The 19,502-nt window shown below is 55.3% G+C and overlaps 1 protein-coding gene across 3 annotated transcripts in view; it reads left to right on the plus strand.

The window, feature by feature from the left end:
* The window catches only part of CORO7 (coronin 7), a 59,301-nt gene that overhangs the window by 12,953 nt on the left and 26,846 nt on the right, over window positions 1–19,502 (plus strand). For all 3 annotated transcript variants that reach the window (XR_011494356.1, XM_044746839.2, XM_044746843.2), the window contains 3 exons: window positions 10,309–10,359; window positions 16,046–16,132; window positions 16,614–16,696. Coding sequence is in view for 2 of the 3 variants with exons in the window: in XM_044746839.2 (XP_044602774.2) it covers window positions 10,309–10,359; window positions 16,046–16,132; window positions 16,614–16,696 (221 nt within the window). In the remaining variant the exon portion in view is untranslated. The remainder of the gene's footprint in view (window positions 1–10,308; window positions 10,360–16,045; window positions 16,133–16,613; window positions 16,697–19,502) is intronic.

Raw genomic sequence — 19,502 nt, forward strand, 5'->3', positions numbered from 1 at the left:
CCAAAGTATGGTAGTTTGTGCTTGTTTCACGAATTTTGGAGAGCAGTGAAAAAATGAAGAGCAAGAAAAAGAATCACCCATCATCCTTCGCCGCCCTCCCCCCCCACTGCCTGGGACAGCGCCTGTCACCGTTTGATATCTTTCTCTCGAGCTTTTTCTAAGGCATCTTTTTCTGTATGTGTTGAAGTCATACTCGCTGTTACTCTATCCTGCATTTTTTTGTTCAGCATAATAATCATTTTCCCCAGTTCATCAAAAATGTAACAGATGTCACAGGAAATGTTGTACAGACTTACCAGTTTACTCAGTCAAGCCCCTGTTGTCAGATGTGTGGGTTACTTCCACTTTTTGTCACTGTGTTATACATTTGTAGCATTTGAATGTATTTGTATAGAGATTTTTTCTCTTGTCTTCTGTGTGACTTTCTTAGCCTAGGGCAGGGGCTGGCAAACTTCCGTAAAGGGCCAGAGAGTAAATGCTTTGGGTTTTGCAGGCCACACCGTCTCTGTCAGCACTGCCTTGTAACAAAGCAGCAGCCACGGATGGGTAAACGATGGGAGAGGCCATGTTTAGTAAAAGCACTTGTAGAACTAGGCCTGGGGCCCGGATCCCTACCAGGGACGGGCCAGCACTTGTGGGCCATGGAGAGTTTGAGGGTGGTTGATACATTTTAACCAGCGGCTTTCCAGAGGGGAGGTGCAGCTCCCCTGGGGCTGTTCTGTGGAGGTTGTGGGTTCCAGTTTGAGCTTTGGGAGGAGACTCATGTGTCCCCTGTGTGCCCCTGGGCGAGCAGTCCCACCCTCTGAGCCTATACTGGTCACCTGGAAATGGATGCCTCAGGGGTGCTGGTCCCACAGGGCTGAGTTCACGTGACAGGGCCCTGGCTCTGGGCCACCTGCTGCTGCTCGGCCTCACAGCTGCAGTGGATGCCTGAGGGGATCAGAGCCATGTGACAGATGGGGTCTGTGACAGGAGGGTGGCAGGAAGGTACGTGGTTTCACCAGTAACAGAGCAGCCCTGGGCAGACGGGGGCAGCATCCTCAGTGGGGGGACAGGTGTGACCTCCACGTTCTATGACTGCTCTGAGCAGAGACTGTTCTCATTGGCCCTCGCTCACGCACATCAGCCTGCCTGAGAGGGAGGAAGGAAGCCTGGGGCGCAGGGCAAGCTGGGGCCACTTCTGTTAGAGCTTACTCAGGCCGCATGGCTGGACTGCCTCCCAGGGAGGGTGCCCTGCTGACTACCCCGGCCTTAGGCTGACACCTGGCAGGAGGTGACTCCTCTGAGCCTTGCGTCCTCTGCCCAGTGTCTCCTGGCTCCAGTCCTCCACCCCAGCCCCAGCCTGGATGTCTGGGGGCTTGACATGTGTCGCTTCCTGTGGTGCAGCCAGAGACGCCTCCCGTCCCCAGAGCTGGGGACTGGTGTGAACCTGCAGAGCCCCCAGCGTGGCTGAGTCTGGTTTTGACAAGGCTGCAAAGGGATCGATTAGGACTCAGGGACGGTTCCCAGGGATTCCTGCCAATTGGGAGCCTGGTGAGGAGTGCAAGCAGGGGGAGCTGCAGGCAGGGGTGGGCAGGGTGGGCTGAGCCAGGCACGAGGCACAGGAGATTTTTGTTCTGAGAGCTTTGGGCATCGTGGGGGGGGGGGGGGTGTTGGGGGGGCGGGGTATGTGGTTGGATGGCATTCTGAAGCAGGGCGAGAAGGGACGTGGGGAGACAGTAAGGAGAAGTTCAGCCCCCAGGTGAGCGGGCAGTGCAGCTGCCAGGCCTCGGTGACTGGACGTGGGCGGGGAGAAGGAGGCGAGAGTGACTTCCTGGGTGGTGGTGGAGCACCTGAGGACTTGGAATCCCAGGAGGGAGGTGTCAGGTCCGGGGGTTGTGTGCAGAGGGTTTATTGAGGAAGTTCGAGGGAGCTGTCCCACGTTGAGGCAGGGGAGCCAGACCCTGTCCCGACACTGACCAGTCATCGGACATGTGGGCCCCAGTACCAGGAGGGGTGCACAGCTATGAGCCCTCAGCACCGGGGACAGAGCAACGTGCCACAAGCCCTGCAGTCACTGCAGTCCCCCAGTGCTGCTGGGACCGCTTGCTCCTTGTCTCAAGTTCACGCCCTGGGGAGAGCTTTTCCAGGGTCTGGCTGGAATCTTACAGGAGGAAAGGTAGGGGGAGGAGCCCCCCATGCGGCTGGTGTTGGGCTCGCATCCGGGGCTGGCCCCCTCCTGGTCACTGAGGGGGCCTCATGGTATGGTCGTCCAGCCCCTCCTCCCTGAGCCGTCGAGCCCCACTTACTGTCAAAATTGGTCACAGAGTGCCCCATGGTGTCCTGCCACCTCCTGCTGGCGTGGTGACTCCACTTGTTGCTTGCTGGTGTGTTTCAGGAGGAAGAGCTAGTGTGACCAGGCCACTGTGAGTGGACACAGCTCAGAGTCCAGTGGAACTCTCCTGTTCCTTCTAGACCCAGAGAGCCTAAAGTCATGGGGACGAGAAGCACAGATTTCTTGAGTGGGTCACTGGAGTGGTGCCGAGAGGAGAGCCACCCCTACATCTTCCCGGACCTGTACAATGCTGTTGATCTGGGTACTGTTGATCTGGGTCTGCATCCTGGCAGAGGATGCTATTCTCACAGGATGTTACCATCACCTATCACCAAGACCTGGGTAGGCACCATGGTCTTGCGTCCACTGCCACCCTCCTCTGCTGTAAGGGGTGGTGCCTCGGGATCCTGGGTGGGTACAGTCAACACCGAAACCCTTAGGGAATGGTGCAGGAGGGGAGGCTGCCACCTGTGATTGCAGGCCAGGTGGAAGTGCCCGTGGGTTTGCCCTGACTATGTAGGGGTAGCTGGTGGGTGGGCCTGCCCTCAGCAGGAGGGAGCCTGAGCCCTTCTTGGCCAGTGGTCAGTGGGCTAGACTCTGGGTTTGCGCACAAGGCTGCCTGATTTGGGCCAGGTGTGGGGCATGCTCTGCTTCCCCTCAGAGCCTCCTTCATCTCGGCACCATCTCTCTCCTGGTTGGGCACCTCCCTGGCCACTTGGTTCTAACTCCCATCCTGGCTTGGAGCAGCTCTACCTCCCAGGACCCTCGATTCTCCTGCAAGGCCTGGGCCCTGGCCTTACCGAAGCCCCTTCCTGCTCCCTTCCCAGCTCCTCTGGCGGAGGGAAGGGGCAGGCGGCCGCTAGGGGGCGTGCCGGCCTCATAGATGGAGGCTTGGGCCCTTGAGCTCCCACCCTGCCTGGGCGGTTGGGCCTCTGAGCCCAGTGCCGACATGTACCTGGGCCGCGCAATACCACCCCCTCCGCCTGGGCCCACAGGCCCCCATCAGCACCAGGCCAGCCTCCAGTGCCCAGTCTGAACCCTGGTCTGGACCCAACATCCAACTCGTGCACTCATGGCCTAGCTGCCTTTAGGGAGCGCCCATGTGCCAAGAACTATGACTCCGACCCGTGAGAGGTGCTGCCACCATCCCTATCCTTCCGAGTGCTCAGGGTTTACCCAGGTCACAGAGCGCATCAGTGGTGGAGCTGGTGTTCAAACCCAGGCTGTGTGGCTCTTCCCGGCGGCTCTCTCGCTCAGGTGAGAGTGACCCTTGCTGCCAGGAGGCAGTCTCTCTTGCCCGTCCTCTGTCTCTCCCTATCCTCTCTGTCTCTTGCTGCCCTGTCTGTCTCTGTCCTCTATTTCTAGTTGTTCTCTCTCGTCCCTTGCTGTCTTTCCTCTGTCTATAGTTGTCCCCTTTGTCCCTCTCTGTCTCTCTTTGTCCTCTATCTCTCTCCATCCCCTCTCTTTCTCTCTGTCCTCTCTCTGTCTTTCTCTCATCCCCTCTCTTTCTCTGTTTTTCTCTCTGTCCTTCACTGTTTCTCTTTGTCTCTTTCTGTCTTCTCTCTTTCTCTCTTTGTCCTCTCTCTGTCTCTCTAACTCTCTCTGTGCCCTCTCTTTCTCTGTCCCTCACTGTTTCTGTCTCTCTCTGTCCCCTTTGCTTCTCTCTCCATCCTCTCTTTGTCTCTCTCTCTTCTCTCTTTCTCTCTCTGTCCCTCTCTGTTTCTCTCTCTCCTCTCTCTCTCACTGTTCTTTTTGCCTGTCTCAGTCCTCTGTCCCTCGCTGGCCTCATCTGTCCCGTCTCTGTCTCTAACCAGCCTCCTCCTGAGCCTGAGGCTGTGGAGTGGAGTGGCGCTTCAGAGCTCATCCCTGGACTGTGCCTGTGCTGCCTGGCATGCACCAGGTGCTTAGTATACTGCAGTTGGAAAGCTTTGCCAGGACTGACCCAAGAGCCCTGGAACCCCACCAGGTGTGTCAGGAAGGCCTGGGACTGACCTGCCAGGGGAGACCTGGCTTTCAAGGCGTCTCCAGGCTGGCCACCTCTGTTCCCGTTGTGCGCTCTCCTCGCATGGCCTTGTCTTCCCCTCGCTGTCATATGCCAGCAAGTTCCTGTCTCCGCATCTTTGCTCAAGCTGTTCCACCTCCCTCAAATGCCTTTCCCTTCCCAACACAAGCTCTGCTTGTCCTTCGAGGTACAGCTCAGGTCCAAGTTCCTCCCTGAAGTTTCCCGTAACCACCTTTGGGTCACAGAGTTCAGCACTGGGCAGGGACTGTTGGCTATCTCTGCATCCCAAGGACCCAGGCAGAGGCCAGGCAGAAACGTTGGGCAGATAGTACCAGGAGTTCCCGTACCCTCCCTCCCCGCTCCATCTGGCCTGGTGCGGTGCATTTGTTACAGTTAAGCAAATATTTCTACGTTAACTAAAGCTCGTCGTTTACATTAGGGTTCACTCTTGATGTTATGCATCTTGTGGGTTTTCACAGATGCATGATGTCATGTGCCCACCATCACAGCGTCAGGCAGAATGGTTTCACCGCCCCGAAAGTGCCCCGTGCTTCACCTCGCCATCCCTCCCTCCCACTCCAAAACCACTGGCAACCGCTGATCCTTTTGCCGTCTCGATGAGATTTCCCTTCTGAATGTCGTGTTGTTGGAATCATACAATATGGAGCCTTTCCAGATTGGCTTCTTTCACTTAGTAATAGGCATTTATGGGTCCTCCACATCTTTTTGTGGACTGATGGTTATTTTTTTTTATTGTGGTAAAAAACACATATCATGAAATTTACCATCTTAACCATTTCTAAGTACACAGTTCAGTAATGTTAAGTGTGTTTACGTTGTTGGGAAACAGATCTCCAGAACTTAAATTCTATACCCATTGAACAACAACTCCCCTTTTCCCCCTTCCTTCCAGCCCCTGGTAACTACCATTCTACTTTCTGTATGTATGGATTTGACTTTTTTTTTTTTTGAGAAAGATTAGCCCTGATCTAACATCTGCTGCCAATCCTCCTCTTTTTGCTGAGGAAGACTGGCCCTGAGCTAACATTTGTGCCCATCTTCCTCTGCTTTATATGTGGGATGCCTGCTACAGCATGGCTGACAAGCGGTGCCGTGTCTGCACCCAGGATCCGAACTGGTGAACCCTGGGCCACCAAGAAGAGGAACGTGCTCACTTAACTGCTACGCCACCAGGCTGGCCGCATGTCTGGCTTATTTTATTTGGTGTAATGTCCTCCAGGTTCATCCGTGTTGTAGCACGTGGCAAGATTTCACTTTTCAGACTGAAGAACATTCCAGTGTACGTGCATTCCACGTTTTGCTTATCCTTTCATCTGTTAAGGGACACTTGGGGTTCCTCCACCTCTAAGCTGTTGTGAATAACGCTGCTGTGAACATGGGTGTGCAAATGTCTCTTCATGACCCTGTTTTCAGTTATTTTGGATATATACCCAGAAGTGGAATTGCTGGATCATATGGTCATTCTATTTTTAATTTTTTGAGGAGCTGCCAGATGGTTTTCCACAGCAGCTGCACCATTTTACATTCCCACCTACGGTGTACAAGTGTTTCAACTTCTCCACATCCTCACCAGCACTTGGTGTTTTCTGGATTTCTTGATAGTAGCCATCCTAATGAGTGTGAGGTGATATCTCATTGTGGTTTTGATTTGTGTTTCTCTGAGGGTTAGTGATGATGAACATCTTTTCGTATGCTTCTTGGCCAGTTATATCTTTGGAGAAATGTCTATTTAAATCCCTTGTGTATTTTTAAAATCAGGGTACTTGATTTTTTGTTGCTAAGTTATATGAGTTCTTTATATATTCTGGGTATTAACCCCTTATCAGATATATGATCTGCAAATATTTTCTCCTATTCTTTTTTTTTTTTAAAGATTTTATTTTTCTTTTTTCTCCCCCAACCCCCGCCCTCCCCCGGTACATAGTTGTGTATTTTTAGTTGTGAGTCCTTCTAGTTGTGGCATGTGGGATGCTGCCTCAGCATGGCCTGATGAGCAATGCCATGTCTGTGCCCAGGATTCGAACTGGCAAAACCCTGGGCCGCCGAAGCAGAGTGTGTGAACTTAACCACTCGGCCACAGGGCCAGCCCCTCTCCCATTCTATAGGTTGTTTTTTTACTGTGTTGATTGTGTTCTTGGTGAACAAAAGTTAAGTTTAATGTAGTCCCACTTGTCTGTTTTTGCTTTTGGTGTCATATCCAAGGAATCATTACCAAATCCAATGTCTTGAAGCTTTTCCTCTATGTTTTCTTCTAGGAGTTTTATGGTTTTAGGTCTTAGCTGTTTCTTTTTATCACTGAGTAATATTCCATTGTATGAATGTACCAATTCCATGTATCCATTTGCCTATTGAGGGACATCTTGGTTGCTTCCACTTTTTTGCAGTTTTGATTAAACTGCTGTAAACATTTACATGGACATAAGTTTTAACTCATTTGGGTAAATACTTAGGAGTGCAATTGCTGGATCATGTGGTAAGAGTATTTTTAACTTTGTAAGAAACTGCCAAACTGTCTTCCCAAGTGGTGGCTGTACCATTTTGCACTCCCATCACCCATTCGTGAGAGTGCCTGTTGCTCCACATCCTCGTCAGCATTTGGTGTAGTCAGTTTTTTGGACTTTAGCCATTCTAATAGGTGTGTAGTGGCAGCTTATTGTTTTAATTTACAATTCCCTATTGAGAGATGATGTTAAGCGTTTTTTCATATGTTCATTTTCCATCTGTGTGTCTTCTTTGGTGAGGTGTCTGTTCAAGTCTTTTTTTTGATGAGGAAGAGTTGCCCTGCGCTAACATCCATTGCCAATCCTCCTCTTTTTTTGTCTGAGGAAGATTGGCCCTGAGCTAACATCTGTGCCAACCTTCCTCTACTTTGTATGTGGGATGCCTCCACAGCATGGCTGATGAGTGGAGCAGGTCTGCACCTGGGATCTGAACCCATGAACCCTGGGCTCCTGAAGCAGAGTGTGAGGAACTTGAACCACTCAGCCACAGGGCCGGCCCTGTTCAAGTCTTTACCCATTTTTTTAATTGGGTTGTTTGTTTTCTTGTTTTTGAGGTGGGTTTTTTTTTTTTTCTTTGAGGAAGATTAGCCCTGAGCTAACATCTGCCAATCCTCTTCTTTTTGCTGAGGAAGACTGGCCCTGAACTAACATCCATGCCCATCCTCCTCTACTTTATATGTGGGATGCCTACCACAGCATGGCTTGGCAAGCGGTGTCATGTCTGCACCCGGTATCCTAACTGGCAAACCCCTGGTTGCCGAAGCAGAACGTGCGAACTTAACCACTGCGCCACCGGGCCGGCCCCATTGTTTTTGAGTTTTAAGTGTTCTTTGTGTATTTTGGATCCAAGTCCTTTCTTAGAGATGTGCTTTGCAAATATTTTCTCCCATTCTGTGGCTTATCTTTTCATTTTCTTAACGGTGTTTTTTGCAGAGCAGAATTTTATAATTTTAATGAAGTCCAACTTATCATTTTTGTCTTTCATAGGTCATACTTTTGGTGTTATATCTAAAAAGTCATTGCCAAAACCAAGGTCACCTAGATTTTCTCTTATGTTATCTTCTAGACTTATCTTTTATAGGTTTGCATTTTACATTTAGGTCTGTGATCCATTTTGAGTTGATTTTTGTGAAAAGTGTAAAGGCTCTGTCTAGATTCCCCTTTTTGCATGTAGATGTACAGTTGTTCCAGCACCATTTGTCAGAAAGTCTGTCTTTTCCCCATTGTATTGCCTTTGCTCCTTTGTCAAAGATCAGTTGACTGTATCTCTAGGGGTCTATTTCTGGGCTCTCTGTTCTGTTCCTTTGATCTGTTTGTCCATCCTTCTGCCAATACCACACTGTCTTGATTCCTGCACCTTTAAGGTGAAGTCGGGTAGTATCAATCCTCCAACTTTGTTCTTTTCCTTTAATGTTGTGTTGACTCTTCTGAGTCTTTGGGCTCTCCAAATAAACTTTAGAATCAGTTTGTTGGTATCCACAAAAATAACTTGCTGGAATTGTCACTGGGATTGCATTGAATCTATAGATCAACTTAGGAAGAACTGACATCTTTTTCTTTTTAAATTTTTATTTATTTATTTATTTTTGAGGAAGATCAGCCCTGAGCTAACTACTGCCAATCCTCCTCTTTTTGCTGAGGAAGACTGGCCCTGAGCTAACATCCATGCCCATCTTCCTCTCCTTTATCTGTGGGATGCCTACCACAGTATGGCTTGCCAAGCAGTGCCATAGAACTGACATCTTGACACCATTGAGTCTTCCTATCCACGAACATGGAATATCTCTCCATTTATCTAGTTTTTTCATCAGAGTTTTGTAATATCCCTCATATAGATCTTGTACATATTTTGTTACGTTTGTAGCTAAGTATTTCAATTCTTTTGGTGCTGATGTAAATGGAATTGTGTTTTTAATTTCAAATTCCAGTTGTTCATTGATGATTCATTGTTTTTCAAAATATGAAATTATGACTCTGTGCTGATTGAAACAAAGTGGAGCCGTGCTAAGATGTAAAAAGGAAAAGCTAATCACCCCACATCTTCCCCCACCCCTGGCACCGAGCGTGAACACATGGCCCATGCTGGCCAAGACCTTTCTTCTTGCTCAGCAAACTTGTAAAACATACAGGAATGTGGTCAGACATATAGGGATTTTTGTGTATTTTTACCAGAGTAGGATCACACCACACCATGTTATTCTGCATCTTTCTCTTAGCAGAAAACAGTTTATCATGGCCAAGCCTGTAAATAATCAACAGATCCAGGTTCTGCCCTTTCCAGTTCTTTATGCATGTATGTTTTTGCGTGAGTGCACACACACACACGCACACGCACACGCACACGCACACACACACCCACACACACCCACACACACACACACACGCACGCACACACGCACACGCACGCACGCACATGCACACACACGCACGCACACGCACGCACACGCACACACACGCACGCACACGCACACACACGCACACGCACACACGCACACACACGCGCACACGCACACCCACGCACACCCACACACGCACGCACACGCGCGCACACGCACGCACACGCACACGCACGCACACCCACACACGCACGCACACGCACGCACACACGCGCGCACACGCACACCCACGCACACCCACACACGCACGCACACACGCACACACGCACGCACACACGCACGCACACGCACACACACGCATGCACACGCACACACACACCCACACACACGCACGCACACACACACACGCACGCACGCGCACACACACGCACGCACACACGCACGCACACGCACACACACACGCACGCACACGCACACACACACACACGCACGCACACACGCACACACACACGCACACACACACACAGAGATTATTCCACAGAAATAAAGTCCTTATCCAAGGTATGGACATTTTATTTTGGTACGGTTCCTTTTTTTCTTTTTTCTCTGTTCCCATCTCCACCCTCGGCAATTTGAATTAGTAACTTTGTGCTGAGTGATGGTTAGAACATGTAGGCTTGTTGTCCTGGTTAGACCCCAAGTTCTTTAAGTGTGGAAATGCTGTCATCCCATGAGCCCCTCTGGGCTGGGCCTAGCACACAGCCGGACACATGTGAAGCAGCTTGTAGCCTAGAGTTTGGTTCTGGGCCTCAGTTTCTCTATCTGTGAAGGAGTCATGGTGATAGTGCCATTTCATAGGTGGTTGGAAAGATGAGGGAGATGATGCATGTAACATGCCTGACACATAGCAGGTGCCCAGGACGTGTGAACTCTTGTCACTAAGTCCTCTATTGTGGGTGACTGGAGCAGGAAATGAGGAGAAGGAGGAACCGGGTCGGGAAGGGGTGTCTGCCTGACACCAGCCCTGTTTGTTGGGGGTGGGACCATCATAACATGAGGATGGAGAGACAGGCTGGCCCCCAGGGACCCTGCTGGCCCTAATCACGTTCTGTTTCCCCCTCTCTGCTTTTCCAGGACAAGCAGCTGCGGATCTTTGACCCCAGAGTGAAGCCCGAGGTCTCCCAGGTGAGTTGTGTGGGCAGCAGGGCTGGGTTGAGGCCCCAGCAGCTCCAGGAGGAGCAGGCGGGGGCAGGCTCAGTCTCCTGGCAGACAGATTCTGCCACACCCATGCCCCTGGCCAAGGCCCAGTGGGCACATAAGAGTCACCTGGGAGGTGGACCCCCACTGCTGGAAACTCTTTCTGGAAAGTGTGTTCTGGGTCCTGGGAGGGCCCAGCTTTGATCACAGGGTGGGTGCAGCCAGGCTGCCCACAGGCCTTCAGTGGAGGCATCCTGTGGCTTCAGGAAGCCAATTTGAGATTCTGACTTCCTCTCCTTCTTTGAGACCCTCATCCCCACCCGCCCTTCCTGGCGTGGTCAGCAGAGGCCAGCCACAAAATTGCCGAAAGACCTCTGCACCCCTCCAGTCTCACAGCCAGTGGACCCTCAGTCTGTGCCTGGGGTCTGTGGGCCGTGCTGAGGGGCCTGCTAGACCCATGGGACCCAGGCGCTGAGTGTGTTTGGTTGGTTCTGTGGTCGTGCATGGTGTGCGTGTGGAGTTTATTTGGAGTTCCAAGCAGGGAGGCCAGGCCCTGGGTTCATGCTACAGGCATTGAACCCCTGGGGAATCATTTATTCATTCGACAGCAGCTCAATGCCATGCACAGAATGTTCTGTGGTGAATAAGACAGACATACAGGGTAATTGCTTGGGGGGCTTCTTTTGCTGGGATGGTTGAGTGCTTCCCTGGGGAGCTGGTTCGGAGCTGAGGCCTGAATGATGCAGATGGCCGGGGTGGGAGGAGCTTGTTCTAGGCATCTGAGTGAGGGATGCGAGAGGAGGCAGGGCCATGGTGAAAGGCCTGTCACCTGGGCTGTGGGAAGCCAACAAGAGTCTTAAGCAGAAAGTGGGTTTACATTTTTAAAAAGATTTTTATAGAAGCTGAGGAGCCTACTTCCCGGAGGAAGGTGAAGTTGAGGGTCCTGCTGCCAGCTCAGAGGAAGAGCTCCCCAGCGAAGCCCCAGGTCCATCACAGATGCCTCTGGCTTCATGTCTAGGACTTGTTCCCCACCCCGAGTGTAGGGTAATCCACCAGCCTCATTCCGCCTATACACACACCCACACGCGCCTGCATGCGTGCGCACACACATGATCCCCTTTACATAGCCAGTTGCACCTTTTTGCCCAGGACAGTCCAATCAATTCCACTTCTTACTGGCTGAAGACCAAAAGGGGCCCCGTCCTGAAATGTCAACCAACCCAGACAGAAGTGGTTTTGGCCCCGCCCTGGCCGTGGTCCTGTCAGCCCTGTGGCTGGCAGTGGTAGCTGTTAGAGTCTCAGGGTGTGAGTGGTCGGTTTCCCTGTAGCTTTCTGTGGCTCACCTCCAAGGCTTTGCCCAGAAAGGGGGCCCCAGGTTCAGTTCGAAGGAGGGAGACTGAGGCCCTGTCCCCCCCTGCTTTCTCAGGTTACCCTCTCCTCCCCAGGGTCCTTGGGCACAGCACGTGGCACCCCCATTCCTGCCCTGACTGGGCATCACCTCGGGCCAGCTCCCGGCTGAAACATTTTCTTTCCCCCTCCTCCTTCCTCTCCTCCTCCAGCCGGGGGAGGACGGTGATGGTGCTGAGGTGGAGATGGAGTGGCTGCCATCCAAGGGGCTGCAAGTTCCTAGAACAGGGAAGGAGAGGATCTGGTTCTGGAGGGAGCCCCCCTGAAGGGGCTTCTGGGCCAAGGGGACCTGGGAAGAGCGTGGGTGGCTCCCACCCCCTCCCAGCTGCTGGGACGGTGCCTGTGCTTGGCCCGCTGGTGCGGGGGCAGCGGGGCCTGGAATGCTGCCCTCTGCGTGGCCCTGCCCCCCACTTCCGCCCAGGGCATCTGGCCCACACCTGGCTTCTATTAGGGAAACTGCTGCTGGCGGCCAGGGTTGGTGTGAGCTGAGGGGCCAGCTCGGGGAGAGGCCTTCGGGGAGTGCCTTCTCCTGAGATCCTCCTTCATTGCTAGAGCGGGGCGTTGCTGGGGGTCAGGGAAGGATGCGCTGCCCTCCGTCCAACCTCTGCCTTCCCTGCCCTAATGGCTGTCCCCACAGCCTGGAGGCCTGGGGAGTTCTCCCTCCACTGTCTTTCTTGGTCCCTGCCTCTGGTGACCTGAGTGTGAAGCAGGGGATGGTTGGGCAGCTGGCTCCTGTTCACACCCCTAGTTGTCTTTAGATTACATTTATGACCATTTATTACATCCCAGGTCCTTGGCACACACAACCTCCTTCCACCCTCATGAGCGTCCCGTAAAGTTGACCCTTTGGTCATTTCTGCCCCAGGGTCACATAGCTGAGTGGCAGAGGCAGGCTCGATGTGTCTGTCTCCAGAGTCCCTGGGCCCCTCTGCTGTCCCTTCACGGTGCCGGAGTCCAGGTGGGGGTGGCTGAGGCCCTGAAGCTGTGAGTGTGCCAGGGAAGGAGCAGCCCACAGCTGAGGGGTTTTCCAGGCAGTGGTGAGGCTTCAGCACCCTTGTCAGGGGCCAGAGGGGACCTGGGACGAGCCCCCTGACCTCTGGCGGCAGGTGTGTGGACCTGTGCCTTCCCACCACCACCGTGTCTCAGGCAGGCCTCGGGGGCCAGCATCTGGAGCCCAGAACTGAGCCTGGTGAGGAGGGCCATGGGTGGGTGGTGGGGGTCTTACCACCAGAGAAGGTCCCCTCATCCAAGGAAGAAGCCCAGGGCTGCTAGTCCAGCCGCCCTGCCCCACACCACACAGGAAGCGTTGCCGTGGTGACAGAGAGGGGATTTGGCTGCACCGCAGCTGGAATGCCGGGTATGTGTCTGCTCCTGGCGCCCCTGTGCTGGGCAGGCGCTGCCTGGCCTCAGCCCCTCCTGTTCTCTTCCTGGGGCCAGGTGTAGGGGAGACACTAAGGGAGTGAGGGACTTCACGCCCTCCTGCCTCTGGGGATAGAGGCTGTCTCCTGAGAGAGGGAAAGCCCAAGGCCTGGCCTGCAGGCTCAGGATTACCACCAGCATCTTCCCCTCAGCCTCCTGTGACAAGGGCTGGGGCATCAGGGTAGCAGGATGCCCGAGTCCCAGCTGCAGCCTCCCTCCTGCCCCAGGAAAGTGCGGATCTGGAGAGAGGGCTCCTCTTCCCCAAGTCCTGCTGAGGTTAGCAAAGAAGAACTTGCCATTTTTGAAAATGAGAATCACTGCAGTGATCTGAGGATAGGGGAGTTGGGAGGGTGGTGGCCACCCCTCCCCCACCCGTGGTGCTCACTGAGGCTCCCAGCCAACTGAGCTGGGTGTGCCCACGGCAGGCACGCGGGGTTCAGCCTAAGCTCTTAGCTTGTTTCAACTTCCTTGGTGCCCTTGGTGCCCTCAGAGACCAGAAGGTGCGGGTGGAGAGCTGCAGGGTGAGCAGGACTCGCCAGCCCATGCCGCCCTGCCCAGTACCGCCTGGGCCTGGCAGCCTGCTTCCACCCATGTGAGCTTGACCAGGATGTTTGCTGGAAACCTGAGGTGCCTGGCAGGGCAGCCCGAATCCTGGGTGCCTCCTGGTCCGGGCTCTGCTGCCTTCTAGCTGTGGTTTTGTCTCCTTGCCTGTCCTGGCCTCCGGTCTGTCTTGTGCAGACTGAGAAGGATAACAGTGGGCCCAGCACACAGGGGGCAGGGGCTCAAATAGCCAACAGCGGCCCTGCTGGGAGGCTTGGGGCAGATGGGTTTGTCTCTCTGGGCCTCTGGTTTCTCCAGGTGTGAAATAGGAAGGTGGGAGCCACAGGCCAAGGCCCAAGCTGTGCCTCTGAGTGAAAACGCTCCAAGGCTGCCCACAGCCCTGCAGGCGCAGCCACCTCCTCTGCACCCCACCTGCCAGCTGTGCTGGCCTCTGCTCTCCAGGCCGTGACTCTTCACAGGTGCTGGTCGCCCTGCCTGGCTCTCGCCTGCCGAGCCTTCACGTCCTCACTCAGTGTCACCTTAAATCTACTTCCCTCGATTACACTCTTATGGTGCCCTGTCATCCTGCTTATTGGGCACATGCCAGACACAGCCCTGGGCACTTGGCCAGCCTTAGCACTTACTCCTTGCAACAGCTGTCCAAAGTATGTCCTGTTACACTGCTCTTTATGCAGGTAAGGAAACTGAGGCCCCGAGACGTTGAGGAACTCATCCTGGGATGAGGCTGTTAGTGGCAGGGCAGGGTTTTCACCCAGGCAGTCTGACTCTGGGGCTTGCGCCCTGAACCTCCACTTTCCTCCTTCATGGCACCATAATCATGTGTGGTGACAGTTGTTTCTGTTTGGTTCACATCTGCCTCCCAACTTGGTATTCTGAGTTTGGGGACCTTTTCTGTTTTTACCCTGTCCGCAGTACCTAGCATAGTGTGCAGCTCGAATATTCTTATTATGAAAGAACAAACAGTTGAGTAGCCGTGCTTCACCCAAGTGCGGGCCCCCCCATCTGAGATCCTAGCACAGTGCCTGACCTGTGGGAGCCTTGTATGTCTGTTGAGTAAATGAATGGTGTGCGGGTGCTTGTGAGCCATCTGCTTTGCTGCTTACACAGGGGATATCTGCACACCGGTGAGAGGGCGAGAGCCCACGCGACACCTCTGACCGACTTGGGTGACAGGGGTAGGACTGACCCTTACCCCGACCCCACAGCCCCTCTTGTGTGAAGAGAAGCGTATAGGACCCTGGTTCTCAGGCTCCAGCCCCGACTTCCTGTGCTGGCTGTAGCCGAGTAGGAAGGCAGCAGTGAGAAAAGCCCCTTGAACGACACGGAGCTGTTTCCAATGGTCTCCCACGCTGGGGTCGGCCTCAGCGGGCTGGGGAGGGGGCGCTGGGCCAGCTCCTTGCAGGCTGCCTCCGTCCCTCATTCATTCCCAAGGAGATCGTGGGAAGCTTGGAGGAAGCTGGCCACAGTTTGGGGTGAGCTATTTTTGGTAACAGGGTCTTTCGTCTCAGGCTCCAGGGGCCGGGGTGACTGGGAGGGAGATGTTTGCATTTCCTCTGGCCCACTCGGCTCCCCCCTGCCTGGGCCTGGGGGACAGGGCCGCCTATCCACCCACCAGCGGTGTGAACTCGCTTCTCCACCTCTGGGGCCCAAGGAGCCTTCCTTCTGGCAGCTCCAGCCCTGCCGCATGTCAAGGAAGGCACTCCTCTGCTCCTCTGGGGACAGTCCCCAGAGCTTGGCCCCAGGCCCTCTCCCCAGCCCTGGCAGGGCCAGGAGGCAGCAGTAATACTCGTCGTAATCCTTTGATTTGCACGGTTCTTTGCAGCAGGCCCGCTCCTCTCACATGTAGTCTCAGCTGATCCTCGCAACGACCCCAGGAAGTAGGCAGCCCGGGCAACATGAGGCCTGCTCACAAACAAGAAAAAGGAGGTTCTGAGAGGGCACGGGGGTCCCCAGAGCCTGGGGATGATAGCTGACAGCTGAGTGCCTCCTCCAGGACACCTGCAGGGGCAAGGACATGCTGCCTGGTGGTGAGCAGGCAGCCTGACAGTCCCCTTAAGAGGAGGGACTCAGCCCAAGCCTGGTGGCCGAGGCAACCCTCTTACTCAGAGCTTCCCTCAGCCGAGGTGGAGGCTGGCATCCATCCAGCAGGGACATGAGGCTTCCTCCATCTCCAGCTGGCCTCTGGGGGGACACTGCCCTGGCCCCTTCTGCCCTCTGGGGTGCACTCAGGTGGGTGGCCCACTCTAGGAGGCTCCAGTGGCTCAGTGCTGTCTCTTGCCTCCTCCAGAGCACACAGGCCCACGAGAGCAATAGGGATGGCCGGCTGGCATGGACAGGCACCCAGGAGCACCTTGTGTCCACCGGCTTCAACCAGGTAGGGCTCCTCCCGAGTGAGCAGGGCACCCGCACCAAGAGGGTGGGGATGAGGCCCACTGGGATGTGGGGGCTGCCGGCCAGCTCCAGGCCTGTCCATATACGGCCCTGTGTGCAGCCGGGTCTCAGAGCCCCAGGGGACCAATGGCTGCTGAAAACTGGCAGATTCCATTTGCAATAGCTAAGCCTGACCCTGGGAACCATGGTAGCACCCCCCAGGGACCAGAGTCCAGAGTCCTTGGAGGGAGCCGCCCCATGTCGCTTGTCACCTAAGAGTTCTTAAAGGGGCAGGACACAAAAACCCAAACTCTCCCTTGCTGGCCTGATTCACCCCCCACTCTGCTGCCCTCTAAGCTCTGCCCTCAGGGAAGTGCCCCCTTGCCCCGCTGTGTCCTCAGACACTGGGTTCCCCCGGGAGCCCTGGGGGCTGAGGGATGGGCCCCCCTGAGCTCTTCTCTGCCCTCTCTGCCCCCTCCTCACAGATGCGTGAGCGTGAAGTGAAGCTTTGGGACACCCGGCACTTCTCCAGCGCCCTCACCTCCCTTACCTTGGACACCTCACCCGGGTAGGAGTGGCTGCATGTTGGGACAGGCTGGGGTGGGTGTCAAGGACCCAGATGATGTCTCGAGGCCAGGTCCGTGAATGAGCCCCGCTGGTGAGGGCCCCTGATGTGCCGTGGTGGGGCCTCCTGCAGAGCTGGAGGCCCGATCCAGCCAGAGCAGCCTCGCCCCGCTCAGCTCCTGTCTGGGAGGGCTGATCACCAGAGTGGTTGGGGAGCCTGAGCTAGGCCTCAGTGTATTGAAAAAGAAGCCTGCACTTGGCCTGATCTGCAGAAGCCCCCTGCAGCTTCACCAGCAGGGAGGCGAGACAGCCCCACATGGGCAGGTAAGCCCGGCTGACCCCGTCGCATGTGGCCCTAGCAGCAGAATGGGCCTGTGGTTATGGAGAAGTATTCCGGCCTGGGGGCTCACACTGGTGTGTTTTGGCATTTGGGGAGGGGACTGTGACCTGGCAGACACATTGGTGGGAAACGCAGGAATGCACTCGATTTTGCTGTGGGTGTTTTGGTGGGGCTGAGGGCCGAGGAGACCCGAGGCTGTGATAGCAGGGCGGACATGAGGTCACATGAAGTGACATGGGGACAGAGGGCTGGCAGGTTGGGAGACATGAGTGGCAGAGGGAGGTAGGCCTTGGATTCACCAACTCAGTGAGACCTCCTCAGCCCCAGCCACTCTCCTGTCCCTGGTTGTCCTGGGGCAGGGGGTGCCCAGGTAGCCTAGGAGTACAAGGGTACCTCATCCTTCCATCCTCCCCAGAAGTATGTGCAGGAGGGTTTGTGGTAGTGCCCATGAGGTCCAGGCCAAGCCAGCTCTGTGCAAGGATGGCCTAGGCTCACCCAGCTCAGGCACCAGGAGGCCTACAGTGATGGTCCCCCATGTCACAGCTGAGGAGGGTGGGGGATCAGCCTGGCTTGGCCAGGTGGAATGGGGACCTAGTCCTCATTTTGAAGCCTTAGCTCTGCTCGGCGGGACTCACAGAGGGCCTCGCTGGACACCGCCTCCACCCTCAGGCAGGGATCTGCAAAGGTCAGAGCTGGGAGAGGACCTTGGTCCTTAGCTATCTGTCCAGCCCCTTTATCTTCTGTTTCGCAACTGGGGAATCTAAGTCTCAGTGGGCACAGTGGCCTGTTCAAGCCCTGGGAGCAGCGAGGGTCATGTCTTGGGTGGGGAAGGCTAAGTACCGTAAGAGCTCCTGCCAGGGTGTCACCCGGGTGAGAGCTTTCAGAGAAGGTGCCGGTCAGGGTGGCAGTGATCCTCCACGGCATCCTCACTTACAGCCCAGGGAGAGGCTGGGGAGCTGGCGAGGCCCATTTTGCAGATGAGAGAGGCAAGGCTGAGGGAGATCCAGTGCCTTCCTCAGAACCACACAGTGGGTGTGAGGCTCCTGCCTGTTCTGGGCGCTTGGGGGTTCAGGAGCGAGTCACTAGGACCCCCTTGTGCTGGAGAAATCGGAGCTCTTGGGCCTCCTGGCTCCATGTCCAGCAGTCCCTCCCTTGGCCCTGATGCTGTGCTGGTGTCTCATCCTCCACAATTCCCCAGGCCAGATAACCCCTTCTCTACAGGGCCCCCAGCAGAGGGAGGGAGCTGACCCAGCCAAGCAAAGGGAGGCAGCCCTAGCCATCAAGTGCTCCTCCGCCCACTACTTCCTGCCTTCCAGGCCCGCCCTGGTCTGGGATGGGTCCCCCTCCCCCGTGGAGCAGCCTGGGCCCAGCCCCAGCATGGCCCCTGGAGGAGTTAACGATGCCCAGACCCCACGGTGCCACTGGCCAAGGCTGCCCCTGTAATTATAGCAGTTAAGAATAGCCTCACAGGGCCAGCAAGGCCTGGAATTTTTCAAATCACTCCCAGATGGGCAGCCAGGCCATTGTCCCGCCTCCTCCATCCACTAGTTCTGGCCCCTGCCCCACCAGGCCCACACCCTTGACAGAGGAATGGGGACTCTCCAGCTCTCTACATCCCTGGTGGATGCCAGGGATTCATGTCAGCCTCCAGGCTGGCCTGAGAGGTGGCAGATCCCCTGCCCTCCCAGGCTCCTTGGAAGCCAGAACCCCCCACTGGCCCCCTGGAGTGTCGGGGGCTGCCGAGTGGACTGGACTGAAGATGGAAAGTGTGTGGAGTGTTAACTGTGGGCACAGCCCTGGGTCTCCACCACAACCCCCTTGCTGTCCTCTATTTTACAGATTTTCCATCTCAATTTGGGCAGAACAGTATATGTTCTTGTAAGAGCTACAGGGGGTCAGAGGTCAGGCACATGCCCCTCCCCGTTCTCTCCCCGGGAGAGCTAGGCCCCCCCCTCCCAGGGGCCTCTGTCGCTGCTCCCACCTGTGGCCTCCTCCCTGCTCATCCCTGTCATTTGTGCAGTGTACCTTACTGAGGGAAGATGAGCCACGCTAGGAGGAGCAAGGCATCGGGGTCCTAGCCCGGGGTAAAGCTGGGCTCAGGGGCGGGTCTGCAGATGGCCGCCCTTCACTTCCTGTGTGTCAGGCCTTGTGCTCAGCGCAGGGTGGAGGTGTGGGGGTACCAGCAGGGCCTGGCACTCAAGGAGCAGCTCATGCTCCAGTCTGAGATGCAGAAACACCACCTGTCTCAGGTGCGGGGCTTCTGGGCTGGGTGAGTGGTCAGCTATGTTGGCTTCGGGCCACAGGAAGATAGGGATGTTTCCCCTCATGTTACAGAAGAGGCAGCTGAGGCTGGAGAAGTCCATCCTCTCTTGAGGTCCCCTGAGCAGCAAGCCCATGCAGGGTGGAGGCTGGGATCCTGTCTTTGCTTCCTGACACTGAAGTGTCCACCCCTTGCCAGACCCCGAACCCC

This window comes from Equus asinus, chromosome 14 (genome assembly GCF_041296235.1).
Source record: "Equus asinus isolate D_3611 breed Donkey chromosome 14, EquAss-T2T_v2, whole genome shotgun sequence".
Taxonomy (NCBI): Eukaryota; Metazoa; Chordata; class Mammalia; order Perissodactyla; family Equidae; genus Equus; species Equus asinus.